This window comes from Eulemur rufifrons, chromosome 30, assembly GCF_041146395.1.
Source record: "Eulemur rufifrons isolate Redbay chromosome 30, OSU_ERuf_1, whole genome shotgun sequence".
NCBI classification, from domain to species: Eukaryota; Metazoa; Chordata; class Mammalia; order Primates; family Lemuridae; genus Eulemur; species Eulemur rufifrons.
In genome coordinates, this window is record NC_091012.1 from 44,583,562 (window position 1) to 44,600,986 (window position 17,425).

The following is a 17,425-nucleotide window of genomic DNA, read 5'->3' on the forward strand; positions in this document are numbered from 1 at the left end:
ATAATAGATAAATTGAATAACATGCTGTTTAATTTGTATGTGTGTTATTGAATGAAGCTATGAAGAGTATTTGGTCTGCATATTAAAGATATCACCATTGTTTTGATAAGTAAGGAAGATTTCAGTATTATTTTTTTCTAAATTATTTAACCTTGAGTAATCGAGGATGCAAAAGGAACTTAATGTAACAGTGTTATATAAGATTATTTTTAATAGGTAAAAAATAATTTGTTAATGAGTATTTTTTTTCCTGACTAGACTCTGGTTTTCTGCCTCTTTTGGGGCTTGCCTTAGAGAGCAGAAAATACTTGGATAGTTAATATTTTTTTATCTGACATTTCCTATGTTGTATGTCATTTTTTCTGGATTTTATTTGGAAAGATAAAGTTGTATTTTAAAAATACTTACCATTCTTAAATACTTTAAAAATTGCCCAAGACTTAAATGTTCATTGCAGAAAATTTGGAAAACACAGCCTAGTATCATGAAGAAAATAAAAGTTGCCAGTGGTCCTACTCTCAGAGATAGTTGCTGTTAACCAGTACTAACATTGTTGTTAATGTTCTTTCAGCTATTTATGTGTGTATATGTATATAATAAGATGTGCCTGTATATTCTATTTCCAAGTTACCAAAAATTTAATTAGTTCCCAGTATTTCCCTGTTAACACTGCTTTAAACATTCTTTTGTAAATCCTCATATATATCTCAAGATCCTTCATCGATATTTCCAATTTGCTTTCTACAAAGGTAGTATAGTAGTCTGCTGTGCTGCCATAAAAGAATACCACAGACTGGGTGGCTTAAGCAAGAGAAACTTATTTTCTCACAGTTCTGGAGACTAGAGGTCCAAGGTCAGGGTGCTAGCAGGGTTGGTTTCTGGTGTGGCCTCTCTTCCTGGCTTACAGATGGCCGTCTTCTGCACACAGTATCCTCATGTGGCTGTTTCTCTGAGTGTGCAGAGTGAGAGAGAGAGAGATTTTTGATGTCTCTTCCTCTTATAAGGACACCAGTGCTGTTGGATTAGGGCCTCACCCATATGACCTCATTTAAACTTGATTACTTCCTTAAAGGCCCCATCTCCAAATATGGTCACATTGGAGGTTAGGGCTTCAAAATATGAATTTTAGGGGGAGGCACAGTTCAGTGCATAACAGGTAGTAACATTGACACTCCATCGTCAGTGAATGAGAGTTCCCATTTCACCATCTTATTGCCAACACTGGATATGTACACCACACGCGTGCACACAAACATGCACATGTTGCTAATTTGATGAAGATGGCATTGTTTTATTTTACATTTCTTTGATCATTAGTGCAGTGAAACTTGTTTTTTAATATTTGGACATTTTTTTGTGAGATTTCTATTCCTGTACTTTGACTTTTTTTTTTTGGTTGGGATTGTTCTTTTTTTTTTTTTTTTTTTTTTGAGACAGAGTCTCACTTTGTTGCCCTGGCTAGAGTGAGTGCCATGGCGTCAGCCTAGCTCACAGCAACCTCAAACTCCTGGGTTCAAGCGATCCTACTGCCTCAGCCTCCCGAGTAGCTGGGACTACAGGCATGTGCCACCATGCCCGGCTAATTTTTTGTATATATATATTTTAGTTGGCCAGATAATTTCTTTCTATTTTTAGTAGAGACGGGGTCTCACTCTTGCTCAGGCTGGTCTCGAACTCCTGACCTCGAGCGATCCACCCGCCTCGGCCTCCCAGAGTGCTAGGATTACAGGCGTGAGCCACCGCACCCGGCCGGGATTGTTCTTAGTTGCCAGTAAACCTACACTTCCGCTGAGTATTTAGCTATTTTGTACTTTGTCATATTTCCTTACACAGAAAAGAAATCATATTTTAAAATGTTATTCTTTGATATTAAGCTATTATTTACCTTTAAAATACAGCAAAGTGTATAGGGTTAATAACATATGAATTTCCCTATCAATGAATCATGTGTTTAATACTCACCATACATTCATAAAAACTGTTTATAGTTTGGATGCATTGATTTGCTAGGAGTGAAATATAGGTAGTGGCAAGGTTAATGCAAAAGTCTTTTCAGGTATTGTTTACTCTGAATTAACAAATACAACAGTTTTTCCGGAGATATGTTCCTCAGAACTCTGATCCCACAAGATGTCCAGTGAGAAGAGAGTCAGTTGGTTCAATAGCTTTGAAAACTACTGTATCCTCTGTCCGCTGCCTAGTTTTTCACAGTGCACATTAGGAACTGAAAGGTTTCGAGAAGCCCTGTAGGAAAGGAAGCTGTTTACCTTTTGTAAACTGAGTACTTCCAAAGCTTATTTTGACCATAGAACATCCCCTTCTTTTCTTTTCTTTTGTTTGTGATTTATGTTAACTTTACTGAAAGTTGTAAAGAAATGTACAGGGAGGTCCCGTGCACCCTTCACCCATTTTCCCCAGTGGTAACATCTTGCAAAAATATAGGAAAATATCACAACCAGGAAATGGACATTAGTATGATCCACAGAGCTTTTTCATATTTCATCAGTTTTACATGTGCTCATTTGTGTGTGTGTATTGGTACAATGCAGTTTTATCATGTGTAGATTTGTGTCACCACCACCACAAGACTGTTGTGCTAATTTATAGTCACACCTACCCTCTCCCTAGCCCCTGGAAATCATTAATCTGTTCCCCATTGCTATAACTTTCTCATTTAAGAAGGTTATATAAATGGAATAATGTGGTATGTAACCTTTTGAGATTGGCTTTTTTCACTCAGCATAGTTCCTTTGAGGTTCATTCAGGTTGTTATATGCGTTGATAGTTCTTTCCTCTTTATTGCTGAGCAGTGTTTCATGATATGGATGTATCACAGTTTGTTTAACCATTCACCCACTGAATGACACTTACCCCCACCCCTTATTTTTGGTGGGACCTATTAATATCCTGTATGAATATTGTTCTGAAGAATACCAGTTTTGGAAATTCTGTACCACAGAAATAATACGGTTAAAGAATTGTCACCCTTTTAAAGATTACAACTGGGTTACAGAAATTAGAAGTCTTTTTGTTATGTTGTTTAGGAATTCCAGAGACGCTGTAACACTCTGATTTCATTGATTGAGAAAGAAAATATGGAAATTGAGGAAAGAGAGAGAGCAGAAAGGAAGAAACGGGCAACTAAAACTCCAATGGTAAAATTTTCAGCATTTTCCTAACTTTTAGGTAGATCCCATTTTTTTTACATAATTAAAATGCCTATATTATGTTTAATGCCATACTGATACCTATTATAAAAGCTGGTTTTATAAAATGCTGATTTGTTTTGGACAGAAAAAGAATTATACCTCAACTACGTGTTTCTTATTTGTAGAACATATGGTTAAGAACTCCTCCCTAATAACTGAGCTCAGTATTTAAAAATTCCTCATGAATCTAAGCAGAAGTATTAATACCAGTAAAATCCTTTGAATTGAGACTGGAGCTATTGTGGGGGTAGGAGAAGGGTAGGGGTGGGATGGGACGGGGCTGAGGTTGAAACTGGGACTTCTGATTTGATCACATCAGTTTTCTGATCTTTGTGGAACCATGAGTGCAAATGAGAACTTTGAACATACAACAAAGCTTTACGTGGTAATAAGTTAACTGTTGAATAATAAGATAACTTGATTTTAATCTAGTCAGGTTGTTTTGTATAGCTATAATTTAAAATATTCTTTAAGAGATCATATTATTTGAGCGTGGCTAAGTAAACTGCCATATTTCATCAAATCTAGGATGCCTTCTATTGTAAGACACAGCATTATTTTATACACCATTGAGAAAAAATGCTGCCAGGTATAATTTCTCAATAATTCTAAGATGCATCCTGATTGCACAGATGCTAAAATGTGAAAACAATATGCATCATAGAAGATATGAAATATGGTATGTTAAAATCGATCATAAGTTTTTTAAAAATTATACACTCAAACTTTTGCCCAGAAAACTTTAAGTATTAAGTAGTTCTTTAATATAAGAGTACATTTATAATACCATGTGTAAGTAGATACTTCATGACTATTTTTGATGGGTATTTTATGTCTTTTCATAAAAAGAAACATCTTTGAAGGTTATTTTACATTGGTTTATATAGTTTGTTGGGCTATATAGAACATTAACTGTGAGTATAACATTTAAGTGAATATTCATGTTAAAAAAAATTTTTAATGCATTTACATCCTAGATTTAACATTGTTGGGCCATTTAAAAATGTGCATATTGGAGCAGAACATTAAATCTGTTTCCATTTTAGTCACAGAAAAGAAAAGCAGAGTCAGCTACTGAGAGCTCTGGAAAGAAGGATGTCAAGAAGGTGAAATCCTAAAGCCTAGAAATAAAGTTTTAAATGGGAAACTGCTATTTTCTTGTTCCCATCTTCAAATGCTAATTGCCAGTTCCAGTGTAATCATGGTACTCTAAGAAAAATCTCTTTGGTTTTGATTTCTTGCATATTTTATATATTTTACAATGCTTTCTACCTGAAATGTGTAGCTTTATATTTTATGCATTCTAGTATTTTTGTGTACTGTATTTTGTGCATTTCATGTCTTCATCAAAATCCTCTCAGTCCTTGTTCTTTTGAAGCTTGTGCTGAGGTTTTAGCTTTTCTATGTTTTATATGCCGCTGCTTTGAAAGAGAACCTAGATTCTATAGCTGTATTATTGTTGTTTCATACTTTAAATTTATATGGCTGTGGAAAAAGCAATTAAAATGATTTGAGGAGAAAGACTTTTTCACTTCTTTGTTGCTTTATTTTCTATTGAGTCTGGGCTTGTATGTGTTACTGCATACTGTGATTAGCATAATAATTGTTTCTTTGAGGTCATCTAAATATTTTTTTCCTACAAGAATAAAGGGTGAGAAAAGAAAATATTAACAAACCCTAATATTTGATACTGTGCTTGCTGTCAGTATGCATTACATTTAAATTATTCTCTAAATATTCAAGTGGGAAAATATAATAAAGAAATGTCTATAAGAAGTTTAATTATTTCCTGTTTTTTGTGCAGTAGAAAGTAGTTATGTTTACTGAATTGTATTGCTTACTACTACGTATTTGGTTGAAAGCTAAAGCTTTGCTTGCTGACTTGTGCATGATCTTCTGTCCCATAGAGCCAGTTCAGAGAAGTCTGGGTATAACATGTAGATTTATTAACAACTAAGTTAAGAGTATGAAATAAGTGCTGTGCATGCAGAACGGGGGCTGTATTTGTTAAGAAATACAGTTATGCCCAGGTAACAATCTCAAAGTGTCAGAGGTTTTACACACCAAGAGTTTATTTCTCACTCACACTACATAGCCCATGCAAGTCATAGGGATGTGGGAATGGGAAGGGATCTGTTCCACACAGTCACTCAAGGTTCCAGACTGACTGAGGCTCTGCTCTTTTGTAGCTGCACCGTCCAGGACATGTGGCCTTTTCAGGTGGCACTGTAGGAGAAAATGAGAGGCTGGAGAATCTCATGTAGGCTCTTTACCGCCTCAGCCCAGAAGTGACATGTCACATCCACTTACATTTCATTGCCCCAAACTGGTCATGTGGTCCTATGTACTTTCAAGAGGGCTGGCAAATGTAGGGGAAAAACTGGAATGTCTTACATTACTTCCTCTGCCACAGGGGCTGTCAGTTTAGGAAAGAACCTGAGTCTGTCACATGAAACTGTTAGTGTGGAATTAATCAGAGTTAAGGTCATGTTATAAGAATGAATCAGAATCTATTGTGAAATACACAAGCAAAGCTGGGAATGCAGGATAGTGATTTTAATTACCAAAACAAGATTTGGACCACTAAAGAGTAGTCTCTTCCCTCTATCAAGATCTTTTGCATTTCTTATCAGACTCTATTTAGTGTACCACTGGCAAACCCTGGGTTAGCCCCCTGTGTGTAAGTCAGCATCTTTCACATCCTCAGTCTTCTCATAAGGGTTCTGCAGCATAGGAATAGATCGCCTAGAATGACGACCTACAAGTTCTTCTAAGTTTTCATTCATCGTTCAAATTTCATATTTCTAAATGCCATGCTCTTGATTCGATTCCTTTTACTGTTTCCATGATTAGAACTTAGATTTTTGTACTCTGTTGGGGGTTGGGGTGGAATTGGGGTGCTATTAAGAGAAAGTTAGGATGATACTAGATCAAGGGACCCAGAGATACTCAAATCTGTCCTTGGCTTAACTACCTTTTCTGTAAGGCCTACAAAGGAAGCAAAGTATTTAATAGTACTTCACTAGCTGGTGCTTTGGCTCCAAACTCCAATCTAGAGCTCTTAAGCCAAAAATCAAATCTCAGAATTTTCTATTCCACTGTTATGAAAAGCTACAGTCAGTCACCTGAACTGGAAAAAATAATACCCAAGAGGTTTTTACTGATAACCCCAAGTTATGTGTACTAGAAATCAGCCCAGTGAGGGTCCTGGATTCTTACCAATCAGTTCATCCTTTCTTAGGTAGGAATGAAGATGGGGTGGGGGAAGGTACAGTTAGGATCTTTGAACTCCTTTGTGGAAATTTAACAATCTCTACTTAGTGTTCTTTCTCTATTAACCCCAAAGGGTTAATAGATGAACTGTATGTGACTTTCTACCTTAGGGGAGAAAATCTGCAGGTAAGTTCTTCCAGCCTTTTCATGGTTCCATTTCCCTGATCAATATCATGGCTATTAGGAGCCTGCCTTGGAACAAAGAGATGTGAAATTCAGCTCCCCAGTGCCTTCAATGCATGCTTCTGATGCCATCCTTGGAAACTTGTGAAATGATTTCACTGAGGACTTAAAGAGCATTCTATATTAATATTTAGTGAAACATTTACCACCTATTGTATTTCTCATCTTAAAGTCTGTACAGCTACACAGTTGAACCTAGCCTACCAAGGAGAACCATACGATGAATGCCAGGTGATAGCATAGTCCAAATAATACCATGTTGGGAATACAAAATACTTATTGTCAAATTTCCACAGGGAAATTAAACTCCCATAGAAAATTTAAAAGTCCCAACAAAGAAATCTCATTTCAAAGAAGAATCCTAGATGGATGTAATAGTATCCTTATACCTGGCCGCCATGTTGGGGAGAGAAATCTGGATAGTCAATTTATCACATCAGCTGCATGGAGGCCACAGGAAGCAGGAGAGAGTGCTGTATACATGAATGGAATCTTAGAAAAGCACAATGACCCTGCCCACCAGCAAAAATGGTCCAATTAATAATTGTACTGGAATCTGACCCAACCTAATTCCTTGTTTGGATAATGTACATGGAGGAGAGCTAGGAGAAGAACAGGGACCCTGAGTGGCTTCCTTCACCCAAGGCCTCTATTTGTAGAAGATAAGGGGTGAATAGGTTTCCCTCAAACCCTAGGCCTTCCACAGAGGCCCTCATAAAGCATCTGTCTTGATCCATTGGATGCTCAGGTCCTAATTTCCTTAGAATCAAAAGAAGGTGAACATAAGAGTTGGAACCCATTCTACTAAGTGAAGTATCCCAAGAATGGAAAAATAAGCACCACATGTACTCACCAGCAAATTGGTTTTCCTGATGATCACCTAAGTGCACATTTGGGAATAACACCAATTGGGTGTCGGGCAGATGTGGTGGGGGAGGGGATGGGTGTATACCTACATAATGAGTGCGATGCGCAGTGTCTGGGGAATGGACACGCTTGGAGCTCTGACTCAAGGGGGTGGGGGGGGAAGGGCAATATACATAACCTAAACTTTTGTACCCCCATAATAAGCTGAAATAAAAAAATTTAAAAGAAGGTTGTGAGCTCAGTAATCTCTCATTTTCATCATAGCCATTTGTATCTCAGTCTTTATTGCACAGTTTCTTTTACTTGTCAGATTATAAAATTTTCCCATGAAATATGTCTCCATATTTGGTTCTTTGAGACCTCCCAGTTAAGAGAAGTTATTGAACTAAAATCTTTGCAGCTTTCTTAGTTGCTGGGTGTTTGGTTTGAAAAGCATCTACCCAAGTGGTGAAACTATTCACCGATATCAAAATAAAGTGCTTTTATTTCCAAATTACTGGCAAAGGTCCCCACTGTGATCTGTTAGCCCCCCATCTGTGGTGCAGTAGTCAATGCAGCTAACTAAGATCCCCAGGCCAGTTTCAAAGCCCATGATTAATGCTGGTGTCCACATTGTTTTCTCTCCAGGTGTTCTTACGAACTTCTGAAATCCTCAAGTTTCCATCAAATTTCAAATATCTATAAGTATTCCACCCCATGTCTCCTTCATTTAGTCTGCCTAAGCTACTTTCCCCAATAGACAAGGAGTAAGATTTTTCTGTGGTTCAAATATACATAGCTAACGCTGACTTTCACGTTCCCTATCCCTCAGTCTTTTCTATTTGCTCTAGCTGATTTTTAACTGACAGTATCTCTTTGTCTGAGAGCTTTTTCAGAGGTCTAGAAGGCTTCTCCACCCTCTTCATGATAACACTGGAAGAGCTAAGGGTTAGCACCTCTGGGAGTGGCTCTCAATAAGAAACTGATGGGAGCTGGTGTTTAAGTACCCTGGCTCTCTCACCCCTTGAGCAAAGTAACTAAAGTGTGTGATTTATATGGTTCCCCATAGTTTACCCATGAGATTAAGCTCCAATCACCTACAGTAGTAGCTTTCTTGATAACATGCTCTTTATTGATTGCTTTCCTTTCCCTATATCACTTCCCTACTCCCCTATGCGTGTTCCCTGAGGCCAATTCCTAAACACACTACTTGCATTAGAATCTTTGTCTCAGGATCTGCTTCTAAGGGAACCCAAATTAAGATACTTGTATACCTATCTCTTCTTAGCCGTTAGTAATTTCATAAAAAGATGTAGGATGTCTTAGGAGACTAATGATCTGTTCTTACAAGATCTACACCCTCTGTGAACAGTCAGTGGGCGCTATGACTGAATCAGGATATTCTGCACTGATACAAAGTACTAGGTTCTGATTTCTCTCCATTAACAAATGAGATTTTACCATCCATAGCTATGGTATTGGGAATTATTATAAGGCAGATGTTACAAGGTTCCCAAGTGTTTGGTAAGGCCAAAGCTTGTGCCCAGGCTGCTGTCTCTTTAAATATTTTTTTTTTTTTTGAGACAGCGTCTCGCATTGTTGCCCGGGCTAGAGTGAGGCTAGAGTGAGTGCCGTGGCGTCAGCCTAGCTCACAGCAACCTCAAACTCCTGGGCTTAAGCGATCCTCCTGCCTCAGCCTCCCGAGTAGCTGGGACCACAGGCATGTGCCACCATGTCCGGCTAATTTTTTTTTCTATATATATTTTAGTTGGCCAGATAATTTCTTTCTATTTTTAGTAGAGACGGGGGTCTCGCTCTTGCTCAGGCTGGTCTCAAACTCCTGACCTTGAGCGATCCACCTGCCTCGGCCTCCCAGAGTGCTAGGATTACAGGCGTGAGCCACCGCGCCCGGCCTCTTTAAATATTTTTGATGCTAGCTGGTACCCCCTTTCTCATACCAGTGGCTCATTTAGATAATTGGACCAAGTGTTGGCCTTCCTCACCAATGGTATATTAAGCATTATAGAAGCCTGGTGTTACCAGGTTTTCTCAATCTATTCGCCTAGTGACTTCATCAGTACATGTGGTTTTTGTTTTTCCATTCTTGTGATACTTCACTTAGAAGAATGGGCTCCAGTTCCATCCAGGTTAATGCAAGAGGTATTAGTTCACCATTTTTTTGTGGCTGAGTACTACTCCATGGTATACATATACCATATTTTATTAATCCATTAATGTATTGATGGGCATATGGGTTGTTTCCACATCTTTCTAATTGTGAATTGTGCTGCTATAAACATTTGAGTGCAGGTGTCTTTTATAAAATGTCTTTTTTTTTTGCTTTGGGTAAATACCCAGTAGTGGGATTGCTGGATCAATAGGTAGGTCTACTTGTATTTCTTTGAGGTATCTTCATACTACTTTACATAGAGGTTGTACTAGTTTGCAGTCCCACGCTTGGTTAATTTCTGATCTTCCTGTGATATAGATATTAGAAATCATCAATATGTTGGATTACCAAATTATGTGGGTTGTTTTTGAGAGTCTCCATATAGCCATGGGAAGTTGATAGCACTATTCATGCACCACTGTCTACCTCCCATCATGAATACAGTTTTTAATTATCATATCTCCTTCAGAGGTGAATACAAAAGCCTATTTGTTATATACAAGACAGAAAAGATCTTTATATGAAGTCGCACGTTTGCTAGAATATTTGGGATGTGACCATCATTATTATTTGGGATTGGTACCTTATTCAACCCTCTTCTAAAATCAACTGTAATTCTCCACATGCCATTTGTTTTTGTACTGGCCATTACTTTTGTACTGGCAACCAGAGCATTGCTGAAATATGATAATTTACCCCTTTTCTACTAAGATTGCCATGGTATTCCGTCTACTGTTTCCCAGTGTGTGTTAGCTATATTGTTTACAGTTGGGTAGATGGCCTTCCTTGCCTTCGTGCCTTCATGAGGGATGGTTGCAATTAGGTCTGAGGTCTGGGTGTATTTTCGTAGGTATATCCCTTTCTCTTTTCATATACATTTATCCTGGTTTCTAAGATCTCAAGCTTTCTTTGTTTCCCAGTTTTTTCCTAGTTTACCTCCCACCACTTCTAAAGCTAAAACTATCTTCTGGACAAGAGTTTTTAGTTCATTTAAAATATCCTATAATCACTACCTGATGACCAAGGGCCTTTAAGCATTTCCATGCCAACCCAATTCTCAAAGCCAAGGCATTCTAGGTATAGCCATTATTTAATGCCTTACTGACTTCTGGTCTTGCTTTTTCTTGCATTAAATTTTCCTCTTCACCTCAGTCCAAGAATAAGCTACTTTCTCCATGTAGTAAGGGTCTTAATCCCTTTTTATTAGTGAACTCTACTTCCCTTCAGTGATTGTACTCATACTCTAATGTCTCTGAAATCCACAACCGTAATTAGATGCTTGGCCAATGTATACTGAAGATTCCTGATGAGGAAAGCAATTGCAAGGAGCATATTGTCTCCTGATTAGCTCCTGCAAATCACTAAAGGTTGGTTTTTTTTTAACTCTATTTTCTTTTTTCTTTCTTTTTTTTTTTTTTTGAGACAGAGTCTCACTCTGTTGCCCAGGCTAGAGTGAGTGCCGTGGCATCAGCCTAGCTCACAGCAACCTCAAACTCCTGAGCTCAAGCGATCCTACTGCCTCAGCCTCCCGAGTAGCTGGGACTACAGGCATGCACCACCATGCCCGGCTAATTTTTTCTATATATATTTTTAGCTGTCCATATAATTTCTTTCTATTTTGAGTAGAGATGGGATCTCGCTCTTGCTCAGGCTGGTTAACTCTATTTTCTTTCCAAAAATTCATATATTATGGTTTATACAATGTTCAAATCAGAGTCAATGTGAGAACATATGGTGGGGAAGAGACTCAGAAGGCCCATGACACCCCAGAATTTTATCTCACCATCATTTTCTCTTCATCTCTGGATCCAGGTTAAAACAAGATTCAGAAGAACAGAATTTGGCCTGCCATCTAGTTGGCTGTATAAATATTTGGATCTAATGATCCAATAGGCCCAAAATATCACACACCGGAATTCTGCTTATTCTAGGGAAACCTAGCTCATGTGGAAGCTTGCTGCTCCTGCAGTTTGAAGTCACAGACAAGGCTAAGCTAGCTCCTAAAATGAATATTTGTACCAATACCAGCATTTGCCTGTTCTACATGGGAGGTTATATTGGGCTTACATCAGCAACATTTCACATTTGAGGACTGAACTTCAGTCTCTTTTGTGGGACTTTACTCTCCAAGTGTTGGTTCCTGGGGCATATAGTTACTCTGTCTTCTGAGACCATGTTGGTATTAGGGATGAAAGTGAGATCCAGGTACCATTAAGGGATGAATTATGGTGGTAATTGGCCAGGGGACTCAGAAATATTTAAGTTCTGCCTTGACCCTACCATCCTTGTGTATTCTACATACAAGGGATGCATGTGTACAAAGAATGGCAAAGGAAGCAAAGTAACATTTTATTAACTGGGACATTGGCCCTAAACCCCACTTTAGTACTCTACTAAGCTGGCCTTGACCACAGGAGGCTTAGAGTAGAGACAGTGTGGAACTCAGAACTGAAACTATCCATAGAGGTTATACTAGTTTGCAGTCCCACCAGCAGTGTATAAGTGTTTTTTTGTCTCTGAATACACACCAGCATCTGTTGTTTGGGGAGTTTTTGATAAAAGCCATTCTCACTGGAGTTAGGTGATATCTCATTGTGGTTTTGATTTGCATTTCCCCAATGATTGGTGACGTTGAGCATTTTTTCTTATGTTTATCGGCAATTTGTCTATCTTCTTTTGAAAAGCTTCTGTTCATGTCTTTTGCCCACTTTTTAATGGGGTTTGATGTTTCTTTGCTGATGCACTTGAGTTCTTTGTAGATTCTGGCTGGTTATTAGCCCTGTATCGGATATATAGCTTGCAAATATTTTCTCTCATTTTGTAGGTTGTCTATTCACCCTATTGATTGTCTCCTTGGCTGTGCGGAAGCTTTTTAATTTAATCAGGTCCCATTTATTTATTTTTGTTGTTGCTGTGATTGCCTTTGGGGTCTTCTTCATAAATTCTTTGCCTAGGCCATTATTTATAAGAGTTTTTCTGACATCTTCTTCTAGAATTCTTATAGTTTCATGCCTCAGGTCTAAGTCTGTTATACATCATGAATTCTTATAGCCAGGATGGTCCATACTCTGAGTGGAGGAAAGAGCAAAATGCAGAACAAAAATGCCCTTGGTGTTAAAATGGCAGGGCCAAAAACAGGCAGTGAGAATCAAAATGTCCTGTGTTGTCTGGGAATACCCTGAGGTCCAACATATTTACTGAGGTCCAGAGAAGGTCCCACTACCCTTATTCCATCACTGGACCAGAACTCAGACAAGTCCTTTCAAGGCAGGAGACCTCCACCTTTGCTACCTAGGCTGTTTGCCTCAGAACAGGCTTTCATGTTGCTTTTGCTGCCACCAAAGTTGGCAAGGTCTGTGATCCCTTGATTGCCACTGTTGCTGTGGCTGGTGCTGGACTGTGCATTGTCACCTGTTATGATTAAATTGATGTGTCTGGGGCAAAACACCCCCACTCCTATCTCACTGGCCCCTAAGTGAGATCCCCACTCAGGCCACTATGGAGCAAAGGTGCTTCAGCAAAAACTGCTCTGGCATTCAAACACTTGAGCTCTTTAGAAACATTAACTTTTGTTCAGGACACCAGAAGAGCTGGGTTGCTGGGTTTGTCACCTCACAGATCCAGACCTTTTGTTCCTCTTTGAATACATGTCTAGGGACAAGGGCTGGCCCACTATTGTCATCTCTTTCTGCTCTCGTAGTGATTTGATCTCAGAAGCTTTGTTGCTCTTTCTACCACTAGACCTTGGCTAGAGTCACCTCTGTCCATCCTGACAAATGTCATTAACTTTATGGATTCACTTAAAATGTACTTATTTATTTAGTATTTATTCATTTATGTATTCATTCATTCATTTGTTCATTCATTATTCATTTTTTAATTTTTTTTACTTCAGCATATTACAGGGGTATGAATGCTTAGGTTACATATATTGCCTTTGCCCCACCTGAGTCAGAGCTTCAAGCACGTCCATCCCCCAGACGGTGCGTGTGTATATACCCATCCCCTCCTCCCCACTCCCATCTGCCCGACACCTGATAAATGTTATTACTGTATGTGCACTTAAGTGTTGATCAGTTAAAACCAATTTGATGGTGAGTACATTATTCATTTTTAATTGGACTTCAGGTTAAACCCCAGGGGGAAGGGGTTGTGGCCATGACTCCTTCTCTGACAGAATACTCTTCAAGCTTTGCATCCACAGGGAGTCTTTCTCTGTCTGTGTTTCTTTCATTGTCTTTGCCCCTCTCATTGATTCTATGTCTCTGTCCCTTTGTTACTTGTCCTCACTTGCTCTTACACTGAAACTAATTTAAATAGTCCTCTTCTCAGGCACTCTAGTAACTCACTCTTACTACCTAAATAAGAAAAGGTGGGTATTGTAAGGAAGTCATCCAGCAGGAATCCAGGCAGTTATGGTTTCCATCTCTCTCCAGGGCTACATGATATCTCTCTCAATGTCTCTGTCATTGTCATTCTCTCTCAGCCTCTCTGCTTCTCTCTGTATGTGTTCGTAGCCTTAATGGATGGCCTACTGGTTTTATTTCTTGGAACCCCATGTTGTGCAATGTATTCTGCTTTTGTTGTTACTTTGCCTTGCCATCATCCTTCATAGATCCTTCTCTTCCTCAGGGAATTTTTGGTAAACTCTAACTTTCATTTCTAACTGCTGCAGTCTTCAGATTTTTGAGTGGGAGAATCATATGAGTATAGATCATCTTTTGCATCAGGTCACCTTGTAGGTAAGTGCCTCAATTGAGTTGGCTTTACCTGGGCCAGGGGTACACACTATGGCTAGAGGGCAAGGTCATGTGATGTAAAACTTGGAAGCAAGAGTAGCAGAGGTTTAAGGCAGGCAGTGGACTAACAGGCAGTAATTGAAATCTCCCTATAGTTTATTTCTTGCTCATTAGTACACTAATCTTTCTCCTATATACAATCCTAAAGATCTCTCTGCCTAAAATCATCTACCTATCACACCTCAACTACAAACATGTGCTTCCTCCACTTCTGGGAGAAAGACAACCCAGTTTCATCTAGAAGTGATGTGAAAGGATCACATTAAAAGCTGCCTGTCAGTCTCTGTCTATAATCTTTAGGGGGCATCTTCAAATTTTCAATTCCTGGGGCTGCCTATCATTGTTGGTTCAGAGTGTATATTGTATCCTGCAGCTGCTTGGGGATGGTGAATTATATACTGGAACCAGTAAGCATAAATGTATTGCAGAGGAGCTCCTTCATCAGCAAATCTGACCAACTGGAAGATCTTCCTCTGGGAGGATTACCCCTGAGATGCTCTAAGGGCAGTAGCAGTCCACTTCCAGGTAATGCTGGCACCTTGGGCAAAGTTACCTTGAGGGGTTTGTTCTTAAACTTGATCTTTGATGGAATCACTTGGAAGGCTTATTAAAACCCAGACTGCTGCCTACCTCTAGAGTTTCTGATTCAGTAGGAATTTGTATTTCTAACAAGTTCCCAGGTGATGTTGATGCTCCCAGTTCAGAAATAACACTTTGCAAGCTGCTGTTCTAGGGCGCTAGCTTGAATCAGGCCTTTGGGGGTTGAGCAGAAGTAGGGTTTTGTTGTTGTGTTGCTGTATGATAGTTTCAATCCAGGAGAATTTATTTCTCTAGGTCATCTGCCAGTTGTGTTCCTTGGAACCCCTTGATTGTAAACTCAAAAAAGTGGTCTCACAGTTTTCTGTCTCTCTTGGCACCTGGATTGCCATTCTTCCTCATGTGCTGATTATGATGTCCATACTCATTTCTGGGATTGACTGCTACTACTTGTGTCCAACTCTACCTCCTCCCATTCTCTGTGTATTTAGTGATGCTTTTATTACCACTCCCATTCTCATTTCCTGTCAGAAAAGGACTAACACCACTTGCATCAATCTTTTCATGTTTCCTAACTCAAATTCCCAAGACTGGGAATCTAACCGGCTGGCCAGTTTATTTTTTTGTGCCAGCCTTGTCAAGGGTTGCTGGCTGGCATATGGATTTCTGGCCCTTGGGTTGTGAGTCCATTCTGAGTCCTTTTGGCTGTGGCCAGTGAAGGGCAGACTAATATGGTACATAACATGGCTGCGTAGGTAGTAGGGGCTAAGAGTAGAGCAGTTGGACAAAGGGCCTGGCAGGCATTGATGGACATTTTGAGTACAGTGTAGGGACTGGCAGTGTTGATTTTCAGATGGCACTTACCATATTGGTTATTTTTAATTATACTGTTAATATTAATGTTAAAATATAATACTACTGGTAATTATTTAACAAACAGCTGAACTTGTTATTTTTTTTTTTTTTGAGACAGAGTCTCATTCTGTTGCCCAGGCTAGAGTGAGTGCCGTGGCGTCAGCCTAGCTCACAGCAACCTCAAACTCCTGAGCTCAAGCGATCCTCCTGTCTCAGCCTCCCGAGTAGCTGGGACTACAGGCATGCACCACCATGCCTGGCTAATTTTTTCTATATATATTTTTAGCTGTCCATATAATTTCTTTCTATTTTTAGTAGAGATGGGGTCTCGCTCTTGCTCAGGCTGGTCTCGAACTCCTGAGCTCAAACGATCCGCCCACCTCGGCCTCCCAGAGTGCTAGGATTACAGGCGTGAGCCACCGCGCCCGGCCTTGAACTTGTTATTAAAATACTGAATACCTCTTAGTGATTGGAAAATCGTTCCTTCCCTGAGGCTCTCCAGTGCCTTCCCTCACCCCAGCTGACCTGATCCTTTCCTGGGACCCTCAATGGCTTCATACCACTCAGCAACTAATGGGTTATTTTGTGGCATAGAAGAGGACTCCAGGCTGCTTCTCCAGGGTTAGGGTTGCCCTCCATTTTGATCAGCTTATGTCTGTGCCATTCGGGTTGTTAAATATTTCAAATGCCATCCCATAACTTGGATGGAAAGAGGATCCAAAACTTACATTACAAAAGGCATATCTACAATATTTTCTATGTGTTCTTTCATCTGTGTAGTTGTAAATAATGTATTTCATAGTTTGGTTGATTTGTTCTAAAGCAATTTCAACATGTCTTGCTATAAATTTTGCATTTTAAAAACATTCACAATTTATTTCTGTAAAAAAAAGAAGAGACCGTGTCTTTAAAAAAGCATTTTAAAAGTGATATTCTTTGCTTGGGTTCACTATCTTCTTGCCAGGAAAATAAATTTTGGTCACAAATCAGAATTAGATTGCCTGTAGGTTAGTACTGTGTTCCAGTAAAACTGACCTAAGGAAAAAATTCCCCTTTCCTTTACAGAAAAGAACTGATTTCATAGTATAAACTAATTTATTAGAATCCCCTACAGGGCTGTGATGGAAAACAACCTCAAAGCAAATCAAACATTGTTGAATGTTTTCATTCCTAGTAGGGATTTAGCAGTAGTGTGTGGCTATGGTGCTATGCAATGGCTGATAACAAGGATTGAGTAAATAACAGGGTCCCAAAATGAATATATGTTTATAAAACATATGATGTCTTGAAACACTCTGGAATTCATAAACCAATAGGAAAATATGTAGGGTGTAAACAATTGCCCTTAACTTTCACAGAACAAAATTACATTGGGTATATTCTTTAGCAGTTGAGGTGTATTTGCTGAAGGAAACTGCATTATGTAGTTCAAATTTAAAGAATACAGACTTTAGAAAATGCAAAGGGAGTCAGGAGTATTATTCAAGAATTGTCTCCTGTTGCTAACCCCTTCAATGTATAAAGTAATAAAAATGTATTGCTCAGATTTATTA

At 39.0% G+C, this 17,425-nt stretch overlaps 1 protein-coding gene across 5 annotated transcripts in view; it reads left to right on the forward strand.

Moving 5' to 3' along the window:
• Positions 1-17,425, forward strand: part of SMARCA1 (SNF2 related chromatin remodeling ATPase 1) — a 141,754-nt gene that overhangs the window by 67,115 nt on the left and 57,214 nt on the right. For 2 of the 5 annotated variants that reach the window (XM_069464358.1, XM_069464359.1), the window contains 2 exons: positions 3,045-3,155; positions 4,256-4,475. In XM_069464358.1, the coding sequence (XP_069320459.1) occupies positions 3,045-3,155; positions 4,256-4,327 (183 nt within the window). In that variant the 3' untranslated portion in view covers positions 4,328-4,475. Of the gene's footprint in view, positions 1-3,044; positions 3,187-4,255; positions 4,476-17,425 lie in introns of those variants that run through there. The other 3 variants (XM_069464360.1, XM_069464362.1, XM_069464361.1) reach the window with 2 other exon arrangements.